Below are 14,979 nucleotides of genomic sequence, written 5' to 3'. Positions count from 1 at the left end.
ATACGAAGAGAGATAACCGAGGCTATTCTGGAGGCTAGCTACCACAGCCTCTTTGCATTTTGAAAGCAGCATATGTCACACTTGGGAATTTTGCCACAGTCTACTTGTTTATTGAATTGAAAGAATGCCAGTTTTGAGTGGATCCTACATAGAGACCATGCCAGCAGGTCCAGGCTGTAGTGCAAGCTGCTAAGCTATTCAGGTCATAATGGCCCACAAGATCAGAAGTAATTATAAAGATTTCTCATAGGAAAAGTGGCTATGTTGAATCTCTGGCTAACCCTAATAGGAGAGTGCATCATAGACTCCTCAGATTTAGCAGCAAGGCATGCTTTCTGCAGCAGAGAAGTACTCACTTTAGGGGAAAAGAAAAGCATATTAAAGACACCACACAGATACTGGTTTGCTTTTATGTCCTAATAGATACTGTGTATTGGACACCAACTGGCGCCTTGACTGCAGTTGTCAGTCCTAAGTGAGCTATTATGAAGCTCATCAAATAAAATGCTTGGGTTCACACAGTAAAAGTCCATTGTACAATGGAAATAGAGTGTGTTTGGGATCCAGAAGATGAAATGAATTGTAAAAACACTTTGCCCAGATTTCCATGGCACCTGCCTCTTTCATATGGAGGTCTCTGCAGAATGAGTTTTGTTTTTTTTCCCCCTAATAATAGCTTTATTTTATTCAGATAATGAAATTTATAATTATAATCTAAGGTAAATTTTAACTAAATGTATTTGTTCAGTATTTCATTTTTTATTTTTAATTTTTTAATTTTTATTTTTTTTACCTTTGAAAGGGATTAGCAAAGAGATCCTGCTGTGTAGCACTGGGAACTATGTCAAGTCACTTGTGATGGAACGTGATAATGTGAGAAAAAAAATACATATATATATACATGTATGTGTAACTGGGTCCCCATGCTGTACAGCAGAAAAAAAATTTTAAAATTTTAAATAAATAAATAAAAGAATGAGTTTTAAAATAAACAGCTTGTATGTAAGCTTCTGTCTCAAGTTCTACTTGTGTGCTAATCCAGTAGAAGACAGCTTACTTTTAAATTTGATTGGCTATATGAAGACTTCACTTACTATTTTTATCAGAGTTTCCTGGAATTAAGTGAATATTATAAATGATAGGACCACAAATCTCTGAAGGCTTAATTAACTTGGCTTCTTGAGAGCCATTCAGCTCAGGTATTGTCAAATATATACATTCCTCTAAGATAGCTCATTTCAAGATAATGATAGCCAAAGATCTGTAATTTGATACGTTTAGAAAGTTTTGTTCATTTCAGATTTTCAAGGGAGTCATGATAGAGCTCTCAGGGCTATGCTTTGATATTAGTGATAAGACAGAACCTATTTCAAACAATGACAGCATATACACTTACTAGATTTAATGTTACTGCCTTAAATTCTCTAAATCAGTCTATGAAACACTATATTAATGACTTGGCATATCTTCAAGGCTAAGTTTACATATTTGTTATGATCAACAAATAGTCTGCTGCCAATCACATGTATAATGAAATCCCATAAAAACTCTCAAGTGTTGTTGTTGTTATTTTGGTTGTTGTCATTATTTGGGGGGGGGGGAAGTAGAGTTACATTGTTTTGCAAAATGGCAGTGCAACTGCTCAAATAGATGTTTTAAATTTTAGTATGCGTTAAGGCTAGAACTGTAATATTTTGCTGTTTTTGTATTCAAAGCTCTAACAAATTTTATAAGCTTGGAAGGAAAACACTGACCTTGCAGTTTTTCATACTAAACGATACTGTTCCCTAAGAAGTTGGTTGGAACATCTCAGTATTTGAAAGGGACATTATTCAAAAATTAGGGACTTTTCATGATGGCAGCATGAATTCTCTATCTGGATTGTTACACTAATATAACTTTTGATGGGATGCTTAACCGCATCCAACAAAGCAATAGAAATATTTGGGAGGTTTATGGCTTTATATTTTCCTCAGGTCTAAAAAGATTGAACCTACTATACAGTATAACAATTAATCTTGTTTGTTATTCATATCTAACACTTGATGTGAAAATCAAATGTGATCCTATATGTGAAAGTATGCTGTACACTATACAAATAATAAATAAAATATAGCAATAAAATGTAGCAATATAATCTGGGGATGTAGTGTTTTAAGCACTTCTTATTGCCATATTTAGATGATAATTAATACTTTTTAGATGATAGTTTTGTGTATTCATGGTGAAATTACTTATGTAGAAAATAAAATATTTAGCCTTTATACATACTCAGAGAGAAGTTCCTGATGTATTTAAAACATATTTTCAAGTGAATCTATAAAGAGTATAAATTTTTGTATAATTTTGTAATTAGTAATATATATTTATATCTCTTTACTTTAAAATAAGTTTCAGTCCAAAAGCAATGGAAGAAACATGAGCCTGTGTTAGTGAAAAGCCTGCATGGAGTTCTCGTTGTGGCTGGCTCAGCGGTAACAAACGTTGCTAGTATCCATAAGGATGCAGGTTTGATCCTTGACCTCACTCACTGGGTTAAGGATCCGGCACTTCCATGAGCTGTGGTGTAGGTTGCAGATGCAGCCCAGATCTGGTGTTGCTGTGGCTATGGTGTAGGCCAGCAGCTATACTGATTTGACCCCTAGCCTGGGAACTTCCATATGCTGCAGGTGCAGCCCTAAAAAGAAGAAGAAGAAGAAAAAAAAAAAAAAAGCCTGCATGTCAAAAGCATAGAAAACATCATAAACAAAAATAAATATGAAGAAACAGATACACTTTAAAAGACATAGAAAATGTTACAACCACCTAAATAAACATATGGAGATGAAAGGAAAGTTTATAATACTGCTGGGAAAACTAATTGAACAAATAATTTGTAGAAGAGGAAATAATTATGTCCAAAGGTCATATGTAATGAGAATTAAGTTAACAGTGGATTTGTATTTATCAAATTAAAAAATTATAACAATGCTGGTTGGGGTATAGTGATGGGATGTAGATTTCTGTAAGTTTCTTTGAAAAATCAATTAGATGCATATATTTAAAAGTCTTAAAATTTTCATATTTTTTGACCAAGTTATTCACTTTTGTGGAGTCTAGTCTAAAGAAATAATCACTGATGCGTGTAAATTTTAAGATTAAGTCACATAAAAAAATAATCTAGGAGTTCCTGCTGTGGCACAGTAGGTTAAGAGTCCAACTGCAGTGGCTTGGGTAGCTGTTCAGTTGCAGGTTTGATCCCCGGACTGGTACAGTGGCTTAAGTATCCAACATTGCCACAGCTGTGGCATATGTCACAATTGCAACTCAGATTTGCTACCTGACATGGAATTTCCATATGCTGCAGGTACAGCCATAAAAAATGAGAATCTTTTTGGGTGAGAAAAAGGCATTTCACAGCTTTATCACACATATTCCTCATAATATTGATACTTAGGTTATAGTTCAGGTAGTGTTACAAGATGATGCCAGTTAATGACATGGTACATACTATGTTTTACAAATGGGAGAAACCAGGATTCAAAGAGGTTAAGTAATTTTCTTAAGAGAGATCAGATTGATAGGGCCTGAAAATAGATTGTTATATTTGGTAACTGTGAAATCAGCTATCCTAGTCACTGATTCATCATTCATTGTCTCATCAGATTTAAAGAGCTTGTTCTAATTTTTGTACATTTAATTTGATATTCTTATATAATTTCTTATTAAAGTTTAATTACTTATTGAAGATGAAAGCTCAGCTTGACTTCACAGTGATCTCTCCTTATCTACCAAACTGATTTGTCTTTTGAGAGTTATATTTTAAATTAAAAGGAAATTAAATTAAAACTCAAGTCAAAAAAGTTCTTTTTCTCTTTAGAAAGAAATTTTATTCTATTTTAGCTCAGTAAATATTCAATATTTGGCTTATGTTCATAAGTTTATACACAATGTTCTCCTAGAAAGAGTGCAAATTTATAATTAAATCAATTAGTATAATATAGAATTATGCAGTATGCCACGTATTTGGATTACCAATCTATGGGAGTATTTTATTTGTTTTTTATTTTCTTGCTTTTTAGAGCCACACCCACAGCATATGGAGGTTCCCAGGCTAGGAGTCCAATAGGAGCTACAGCTGCCCCCCTATGCCATAGCCACAGCAATACATGATCCAAGCAAGCCACGTCTGTGACTTACACCACAGCTATGGCATCACCAGATCCTTAACTCACTGAGCAAGGCCAGGAATTGAACCTGCAACCTCATGGTTCCTAGCCAGATTTGCTTCCCCTGAACCATGATGGGAACTCCAATGGGACTATTTAAGACAGACATTTAAGATCACATGTTGGCTTCAGCCCACAGCAAAAATCCTTTGAAATGACTGAGTACAAGATAAGCAAAATTGTGTTTCAGTATTGGAAAAAGGGAAGACTATTAGCAATTCTCCAGAATCTTTGATGTCTTTCTGTAGACCACAGTACACAAAGGATTAGATTTAAGGGCATAAAGACTATTGGTATCATTAACAAAGTCAAAGGATAGACCATCTGAGGAAACAAGCACATAAGATTCCCCAAATGTTTGGAGAAATAATAGTCTGTAGATATCAAGAAAAAATAAATTACTCATAAAAGTCTATTTGGAGAGACTGTGCAGTTGAGTGCAACACCAGATATATCAAAAGCTTGAAAATTTGCATAATTTTAAACTAAATTACCTGACAAATATACAATCATGGACAGTTATTGTAACATTCTTTATATTGTTGGAGATGATTTTTATAAAGACCTAAATTTCCTTGATAGAATATCAATTAGATAAATCATGGTAAATTGACACAACATGCCATGCAACTGTATTATAGATGTAATTGTAAAAATATGCAGTGCACATGAGATTAAATAACTGTCTAGTAGGTTCAGTTTTTGTATGTGTGTATCTGAGTCTCGCCCCTGCACCCCACAACATCTCTTGAAATGGAGTTATTTTTATAGCATATTGTGAAGTAGAAATTAGATGATAGGACAACTGATGGCATGATCTTAAGTTTATTTAAATATATTTTAGTTGCCTAATAGGGTGATAGCAAAATATGAAGACTAGTTACTGCTAGTTTATGGAGTTTATGGATAATTTTTTCTTAATAATTAGCAGTAATTTCTGGGGTTTTTTTCCTATACTAATTTGCTCAAGTAAAAACAAATAGAATTTTTAAAACATTCCGTGACTTGTGAATTTTGAAACAGGGCACCGTGCAACATTCATGAAGTAGAATTTAGTATATCACTAAGCTGTTTGTGCTCTCCTTGATCTTAGTAAACTAGGACATGCTGTTCCATAACCAAAGCCAGGAGGGAAAATGCGCTCTCTCATTTGAAGGATGCAAACATATTTAGTCAAACAAGAAACTGGCTCATTTGAGAGTTTTATAGCAAACAAGGACAGAAAGTAGTTTGCATAATTTTCTCATGCTCCTTTTGTACTGTTTATCTTTTATAAGGCTCTTTGGAACAGTTGCTAGCCACCTGTCAATAACATGGGCTTTTATAGACTCAGACTTTTATTGTTCTCATGCCCTTGACATATTAAAAAAAAAATGAAACAGGCTTAGAAGAAGTGTGTTGAATATAGTGGGTGAAATACTAATTTTAAATTTAGAAGACTGTCTTTTGTACACTTACATAGAGAGTTTTGAATGACATGAAGAGAATAGGCATGTTATAAAATCCTCTTTAGCAGGAATAAAGATAAATTCACTATTTTATCAATATTTTGGAAATTTAGTTAAGAATTATATTTAAAGCACTAGCCAGTGGAAAACTAAGACAAGTAACATTCATTTTAAGTTGTTGTAACAATTTTGCATAATTTTGCATCCATTCCAAGTAAAAATATTTGTATTGTGAGTCTAACAATTACATACATATGTTGGATATGTAAACAGTTGCTTTAATTTCTTTTTAGTGGAATAAGGCATCCAGTATTTTTTCTTGATTTACATAAAATCTGTCAAGCTGTGTTCTACATATATTTATTGACCTACATCCCAGAAGTGCTTTGCATGATACTGAATGAACATAATCCTACAAATCTCTATGCAGGAATACATTTCCATTCATAAAGGGATATCATCCAAGCTCTTAAGCGGAAAGCTGCCTATCTTTTGTTTTGTACAATTAGATTCCAAGTCCTCTTTATATAATCATGAACAAGAACAATAAATGAAGAAAGTTGCAGACCAGTGGAAATTCTTTCTATTCTTATGAAAAAACAAACACCCATACACACACACACACACACACACACACAATGTTTCCAACAGCTTCTTTTCCCACTTTTAGTAACTTGAGATGTGGGGCTACAATTTAACATTTATGCCGAGACATATGAATTAAATATCACTTTCTCTTCTTGTGCTGAATAGATGACTTCATGCTTGCCTTGATAAAGTTTGATATTGTGCTTTCAAATTGCACTTTAAAACATTTGCACTTCTTAAAATATGGTCGCTAATTGGGCTAACAGTTCTTAGCTGCCAGGATCACTTTTAGATGTGGTCCCTTTTCTGTTCAACTTGTGATTATTTTAAGACTGTTTGTCTATAGAAGTAGACAGCCCTTCGTCAAGTGTACAGTGGTGAGGATCTGATTTTTCAAGTGGCCTGTTCATTGGGCACGTGTACAGTCCCCAAGGTGCAATGAAAAGATAAGACATCAGTTAAAACCTACAAAGTGAGTGAGTTTTCTTTAGGTTCAATTGTGATTACATTGCCATCTCTATTTTACCTGGTACATTCATGCATTTTATTTTCCTTTAGCCTAGTGAGTATTTGTGTAGATCTCTGGAATTTTCTTGAGATACCCTATCTTCTGGTTCTCGATGTAGATATACTTTGAATAAAATAAACCCAACACAGTTATCTATAAATAGCTGGTTAATAGGAATCTATGATAATAATTTTGGAATAGAAATTGAATTGAATTTGTATATAGAAATGTATGCTTTTTCTAGTTATCGAAATAAACTTTAGAAAAAACGCTTACTCATTATCAGTGAGTGTAGTTTTCTTGAACTCAGTTTCTTTCTTTCTGCTGGCATTGACATCAACCTTGTAATGCCTTGAATATTAAGATCTGCAAACTAAATTCTCTCTTTTCTGAACAAAATAATTGAAGAAATTTGTTCAAAGACAGCCATGAAAATTAAACCAAATTTTTCAGGAAACAGGTGAAGTTCTCTTCTTAAGAGCCATAGAGTCAGTCTGATGAGATAAATAGATATTGGCAAACTATTTTTTAATAAACTAATTGAAATTGTGATAAGCATGATGTGGGAAATGTGCAGAGTGTTCTATGAGCGTGGAAGAGGGGATCTTTCCCTAATTTGTTGTCAGTAAATCATAAATTATCTTTGAAGTAATCATTCACTCTTATTTTTGAATAAACTTAGAAGTAAACCTAGAATTTTTTGCTAAGATTTAGTTTATAAGAGTTTAATGTCTTCAACCATCCTTCTTTTTGTCTAGGGTAACTTTCAGATTTAGTAGTTAGCTAGTGCTGTATAGTTCTGCTTCATAGTTTTAGGGTGTTTGTTTTTTAGTATGTGTGTTTTCCTTATCCAGAAATGACACACAAACCTAAAATAAGTTTATATTTTGTTTTCAGATTTCTATCATAAAATATTAATTTTCATCAATTCATTGAAATACATCCATTAATAGTAGCACAGCCTACCTAAAGAGTACAATTAAATACTTTTAAATGCCAAAAGTAGAACTTTGCTTTAAATTTTTTTTTACTTGGAGGATAAAAATCTAACTTCTTAATAATCCTAATCTGGTTCATTATTCTGATTTCAAAATTAACATCAAAGAATGGAAGACAGGGAGTTCCTGTTGTGACTTAGAGGGTTAAGGACCCAACATTGTCTCTGTGAGGATGCAGGTCTGATCCTTGGCCTCACTCAGTAGTTTAAGGATCCAGCATTGCTGCAAACTGCAGCGTAGGTCACAGATGTGGCTGCATCCATTGTGGCTGTGGCGGAGGCCTCAGCTGCAGCCCTACTTCACCCTGTGGCTGGGAACTTCCATATGCTGCAGATGTGGCTGTAAAAATAAATAAATAAATAAATAGGAAAACAATAAAATATCAAGAAGTTCTCTTGAATTACACCATGGTTTTACACTTTGAGTTAATGTGAAACACATATCCTGAAGTTTAATCTTGATGGCATATTGCTTACTCCTCACTTGTTGGTCCAACATAAATGTTTCCTTATATGCTGTATTTAGGGTGGGAAATACAGATTACTATTGTCCAAGCACAATGAGGGACAGGAATAAATAGCAAATACTTAAGGAATTAACTAAGATTATATACATGTAACCATGTTCCCTTGAGAAGGTCCCAGGTTCTTATCCCAATATGAATATTTAGAAAATATCTAAAAGAACATCAACATATTTATGAATATATATTTTCCTTTGACAAATTATAAATAAGATTAAAACACTATCAGGTATTCCAGGTTCTCAGACTTAACAAACACGCTGACTTTCTTAGCTCAAAAAGTTTTGACATCAGCACCCTGTTTCCTTAAGTGTGGTTTAAGTCCTTTATAACTCTGTTGAGCTTTGTAAAGTAATGATATGGGTGTATCAAATACCCAGTTCTTATTTCCATGCAACTGTGATTAGCGCAGTATTTTCGGTCAATCTCTTTTCTATTTACAACTCCATTATTTATAATGAAATTAACATCTTCAAGTTGTAAACATTTTCCTAGTTAAACAAAATTAAATGTTTAAATATAAGCACATTCTTCATATTTCATCCTTTGTAGATTAATCATTTTGTATAAGCGTATCTAAGTCTTAAACTCTAGAATCTGGGATAAATCATAAAACTAAAAATCAGAACTCAAATCTAAAATCCAGGATGGTTCTGTTCTTTGTTCAAGATGTGACCGTGGCAAATCATTTCCTCTCCTCATCACTTGTTTTCCTCATCCCTAGAGTGAATCTGTTGGCCTAGTTTAGTGATTTTCACTTTTCAGCGATAGAAGCTTCTTCTCAAACAAAATCTTATGTATAAATTCAACTTGTGTAAAACAAATAACAATAATGGAGCTTTCCCTAGGGAAGCAGCAATGAGGGAGGAGGCCAGTGGCGCAGGGCTGAGTGACCGAGAACTGAACATGCCTCCTGGCCCTCCACTTCCCACACAGCCAACTGAAGCTGGCTCTAGTCCATCAAATAACCCCTCAAGTGCCATAGACTGCATTTTGAAAATCATGTAATTATATGAGCATTGCATTACTTTAAAACTCAAAATAATATGATGTCAATTTTATACATTGATATTTGTCTGCTAAAGCCCTGAAAATTCTCTTGTCTACCTTACAAAAAGATATATACAAAAATAAGTGGTTTTATTCTGTGCTAAGAAGGCTTCTGAGGTAAAAATCCCACATTTCATCATAAAGCTGCTGACTTAAGTCTTCCATAAAATTGTTCTATAATGCCAAATAGCTCATGTTTAGGACATGAATAAATCGATAAAGCTCCGAGTAACCCTTGAACATGAGAAAATTCCAAAGATCTTTTAAATTTTAATTCTTTTACCCATCATTGCATTTCACTGCAGAGATAAATATATATATATATATATATATATGGTAAATTTAAAGGCAGAATGTGCTAAAATGAAATTTTTCACTCCTCAGCTTTGGTTATAAGAAAGTAAACACTTCTGTCAGCACACATGATACAACTATTAGTCTCTTACAGGCATAGTATGTACAATAGAAATGAGGGATAAAGGGACCACATTCTACAAAATAGTTAATTGCTTAAGAAAAGAAGAGCCTTCAGGAGACAAAGTTCTTCACAAGGAGCCCATTTCTTTCCCAGTGAATGAAATGAATTTGATGGTTATGAGGCAGGAGTAATGAGTTTTCTCCCTGACTAGGTTCTATATTTTTGTGGGGTTTTTTTGTTTGTTTGTTTTTGTTTTGCTTTTTTTGGCTGTGCCCATGGCACATGTAAGTTCCCAAAACAAGGATGAACTAGCACAACAGTGACCCAAGCTGCAGTGGTGACTGTGCTGGATCCTTACCTGATAAGCCACCATGGAACTCCCTCACTGTGATGAGTTTCTAATGTCCTTTATGAGCAAGGGTTCTCTCCCTACCTAAAATTAAGAAAATGAATAAAAGTGAATTTTTGGTAATCCCAAAAGGATGCAAAATGAGTTTATCCCAAAAGTTATCCTATATAGACTCTGTGACACAGATCCCCTTCTGCAGAAACACTGAATGTGGATCGTTACTTGCCAACAGCCATGTTCAGAGACCTACTTTATAACACTTCAGGGAAGTTAATATGCTGGAACTCGAAATGTCTTTCTGGAATGTGAAGTTACTTGTAGTTTTCTTCTAGTAGCCCACTTAACTCTCATATCCTTTTTAGGTCCATGGGGCCGATGCATGGGAGATGAATGTGGTCCAGGAGGCATTCAAACCCGGGCTGTATGGTGTGCTCATTCGGAAGGATGGACAACATTGCATACAAATTGCAAGCAGGCGGAGAGACCCAGTAACCAGCAAAATTGTTTCAAAGTCTGTGACTGGCACAAAGAGTTGTATGACTGGAGACTGGGTCCCTGGAATCAGTGTCAGCCTGTGATTTCTAAAAGCCTGGAGAAACCCCTTGAGTGCATTAAGGGGGAAGAAGGCATTCAGGTGAGAGAGATAACGTGCATCCAGAAAGAAAAAGATGTTCCTGCAGAGGACATCATCTGTGAATACTTTGAGCCCAAGCCTCTCCTGGAACAGGCCTGCCTCATTCCCTGCCAGCAAGACTGCATCGTGTCTGAGTTTTCTGCCTGGTCGGAATGCTCCAAGACTTGTGGCAGCGGGCTTCAGCACCGCACGCGTCAGGTGGTAGCTCCTCCCCAGTTCGGAGGCTCAGGCTGTCCAAACCTAACGGAGTTCCAGGTGTGTCAGTCCAGTCCCTGTGAAGCTGCAGAGAGCCTGTACAGCCTGCAGGTGGGGCCCTGGAGCACATGTTCAATGCCCCACTCCAGACAAGTAAGACAGGCCAGGAGGCGTGGGAAAAATAAGGAACGGGACAAAGACCGAGGAAAAGGAGTGAAGGATCCAGAGGCCCGTGAACTGATCAAGAAAAAGAGAAATAGAAACAGACAGAACCGACAAGAGAACAAATACTGGGACATACAGATTGGATATCAGACCAGAGAGGTTATGTGCACTAACAAGACCGGGAAAACTGCCGATTTGAGGTAACATTTTATTGCCGTTAACTACACCTGTCTCTTTGTTAGGTACACCTGTCTCAGAGGCTAGAAAATACCTAAAGCCTGCTGTAAGCCTTGAAATTCTTATGTGTAGACCTAGGAAGAACTACTGCCCAGGGGAACATTTTCCATTTTAAGGCAATTAAGCTTTTGTGGGTTTCCTGGAGTTATTTCTGTTTTGCTCCTACTTAGGCACTAAACTAGAGTAAATTTAAGTTTCCTGTCAAAATCTATGCATGAGAGCCTCTATGGATGATATACCCCTTTGTCTCAGTAATGCTGTTTCCACCTACAATGGGGGAAAAAAAAACTTATTTAGGGGGCTGCAGTTTGGAAATTTTAACTTCAGATACTTATTTTAGTGAGAATAAGACACACTTGTAATCTTTCCAAGTTTATAGCATTTTCAGAATTATCCTATAAACAAAATCTAAACAACCACCCAGGGAGCTATACCTAAGAATAATTCCTTTCACATTTTATAAAATGGAATAACTCTCCCTAGAGAAAAAAAGGGAAAACCAATAGAAATTAAGGTAAGTAGGGTTATTTAATCATGAGTAGCTTAGTTTAGGAAACATGTAATGAAATTGGCTGCATTTTCTAGACAGAAATTATTTGTCAAATTATCCCTTGGTAAATAATGGCTGCATTATGAAAGACTTTCTCATCTATGATTTGTTCCTTGTGAAAATATTCATTGAGGATTATTTGAAGGATATGATGTTCTCTGAATATTCTAAATTTTGCTCATGGATAAGCCAGACCATCTGGGAGTGGCTTAGCTGGGGATCATTTGCATAATTGCTTCTTCTGAAATATTTATGCAGCTATGATTTGGACTGAACTGAGAGAAATTATAGTAGCATCATTCAGAATTTTATATCATATTTATTGTAGAAATGACATTGAAAGTGTCATCTACTCCATCACACAGTCTGTTCTCTTGATTAAAAACACATAAGATAAATTTCACTGATGTCTCAACCCATGTGCTTCTGTTGAGTGTCTGGATATATGGATTGTTTTCCCTATGGCCTCTAGAAATCTTCTAATAGATCATATTTTCCAGTTTACTTTGGCTCTAGGGGACATAATTAGAACTGTAAGGCATGCATGTTGTTTACAAACAATCCCCACTGACTTCATCTTTTTCTGATACTCATTATTTCCCTTCCCTCATTCTTTTTTTTAGGGCCACACCCGTGGCATAGAAATGTTCCGAGGCCAGGGGTCAAACTGGAGCTATAGCCACTGACTTATGCCACAGCCACAATGCCAGATCTGAGCCACATCTGTGATCTAAACCACAGCTCACAGCAACTCCAGATCCTTAACCCACTGGACAGGCCAGGCATAAAACTTGTGTCTTCACAGTTATGAGTTAGATGTGTTTCCACTGAGCCATGGCAGGAACTCCACCTTCATTCATTCTTATCTAATTTTGCTATGTGTGGATTTTGAAAGCTGGTTGCAAGCCTTTTTGGAACAGTGTATTGTTTAAATAAGTGAGCAAACAAATAATTGATCATCCACCTAAGACAGTGTTTCTTCTCATAGCATTGCTCTGGCTGCCATTTTTAGGGTGTTTGCTACTCCCTCTTTGTGCTTACACAATTGTATTTTCTTTCAGCCATGTGGTACTTTGTGCTCTCTCTCTGGTCATTAGTGTTACTCTTTTCCTGGTCTCTCTGGCAGCTTCTACTGTCTTCATTTCCCAGGTTCCCTATAACTCCTTATGAGTGTGTGCTCACCTCTGATTCTGTGTCATGTACATTTTCAATTCAATCCTTTTTATTCTCTTCTGACTATCCTTTTTCTGATGATTTCCTGATCTCTTTTCCTGAAGCAGTGCAGTTATACTCATTACTTGGCTCCCACCATGTAATTGAATGAGCCTCCAAGGCAACTTAGTTGTCTCCTGCTGTCACTGGGTTAATATGCTTAGACATTTAATTTCATGTTGACTACTCAATTAAAAGCATAATTAGGATAGTGGCTACCACTTCATAGAGGCTGATATTCCCATCCAGTTATTTGTTAAGCAAACAGATTTAAAAATCTGTAGGTCATTTGTCAGGTGCCTATATTCTATTAGAAATACCATATCTAGTCCAATAACATGATAGTTGCATGTATGTTATAACTTATTAGGGTATAAATTAAACTTTATGTTAAATTGGTTCTTGATATTTCTCTTATTTAAGAATTATATATGAGAATATATGAATAAGTACATATGAAAGTTAAAGTCTTAGTAGAAAAAGAGAAAAAAGTAGGTACATTTTTTTCCAATATTACACCAATACCGATGAAGAGTAAATAGGTAACAGCAACAAAGAAGAGGGCCAGAGATGGACTTGATGATTAAATTTAAAATGTTATATCAAATTTAGAAGTAATTGCATCATGTAAAAAGCTCTTTAAAAGCATTTAATAAGTCTAAAAAAGTCCTATTACAATAACTAAGTGAATTTAGCTAAATAGATCTAAGAATTTGGAGGAAGCAGTTCATAGGGCAAATAAAAATAAGCTTAGTGAAATTCCTACTAGAACTTCAAAGCTAAAGATGATATATTTACCCTACTTTCTGTTTTCAAACAGACTAAAATCAATAAGCATGAAAAACAGAATGAAAACCTATCTTTTACGACAATAGGAAACAATAACAGTCACAGACCACGATTGATAGAGAAGATCTGGCCAATGTGGTGATGTTAGACCTAAATGAGGGAGAAAAGTTGAAGGTGCATTACATCTTTGCAGCTTTCACGAGCGCTCAGAATCTCTAAGAGTAGCCTGAAACTTCTGCAGGGCCAAGTCAGTGGCACTGCTTATGGTGATATATGTTCTGTGTTTGGGTCTATTTGAAAACAGAATGCATAATACAGTACTGAACAGGGAAACTCACCATGCCATTATTGCCAAGAAAAAAAAACTATAAGTCTGAGGAATTGAAGTTTTAATGACCAGTAGAAAAGATTGCTAAATCATTATATGCATATCATGACACAGGGGCCTTGAATAGAGTCTTCCCCAGGCCAGGAGTTATTATTATATAAGTATCAACAAATAGCTCTTCAAGAAACCAAACACATTAAAAGAAATAGGATTTTCTGAACCAAAACCAGAGAGAATTTCAGTATTCAAAGGAGAGTTAAGAAAACAGAATTTAAAAGTGATTTGGCAGAGCTCAGAAAAAGCAAGGAAGATAATTATAAAACAAGAAAATAAATCAAATTCACATTACATTAATCAATAAGTGGGAATTATTATGTGGCAAGAGGAGTCAGTGAGATGGAGAACAGTTTAAGATTTTCAGGTAAACTTAGATCTTGTGAAAAGATGATGACTCTGGAAGCAAGGGAGATCACTATGTAAAATTCTGGGGTTCCTGAAGATAGGACCAGAAAAATTAGAAGAGAAAAAAGTAAAACAAAACAAGATAAAATAAAACCCCCTAAATACAATAGAAGACTTTCCTGAGGTTGGAAGAGTTTAATCCACAGATTTAAATTGCACAGGATGAACTTTCTGCTAGAGGAGGCTGAAATAATGTCCTCATGGAAGAACTGATATAGAACAATTGTATAGAAAGAGATAGACAAAGAGTCACCAAGCCGAAGGCCAGAATACTACTCAATTCTGAAACACTAGGACCATTTCCTTTAAACTCAAAT

At 35.2% G+C, this 14,979-nt stretch overlaps 1 protein-coding gene across 1 annotated transcript in view; it reads left to right on the top strand.

The window, feature by feature from the left end:
• THSD7A (thrombospondin type 1 domain containing 7A) overlaps positions 1-14,979 on the top strand; it is a 442,541-nt gene that overhangs the window by 161,393 nt on the left and 266,169 nt on the right. Inside the window, exon 2 of the mRNA XM_047752579.1 lies at positions 10,453-11,284. Within this exon, the coding sequence (XP_047608535.1) occupies positions 10,453-11,284 (832 nt within the window). The remainder of the gene's footprint in view (positions 1-10,452; positions 11,285-14,979) is intronic.

The sequence above is a fragment of the Phacochoerus africanus genome, chromosome 11, assembly GCF_016906955.1.
Source record: "Phacochoerus africanus isolate WHEZ1 chromosome 11, ROS_Pafr_v1, whole genome shotgun sequence".
In the NCBI taxonomy this organism is placed as follows: domain Eukaryota; kingdom Metazoa; phylum Chordata; class Mammalia; order Artiodactyla; family Suidae; genus Phacochoerus; species Phacochoerus africanus.
The sequence above is the reverse complement of the archived record's forward strand: the minus strand, read 5'-3'. Positions and strand labels throughout refer to the sequence as shown.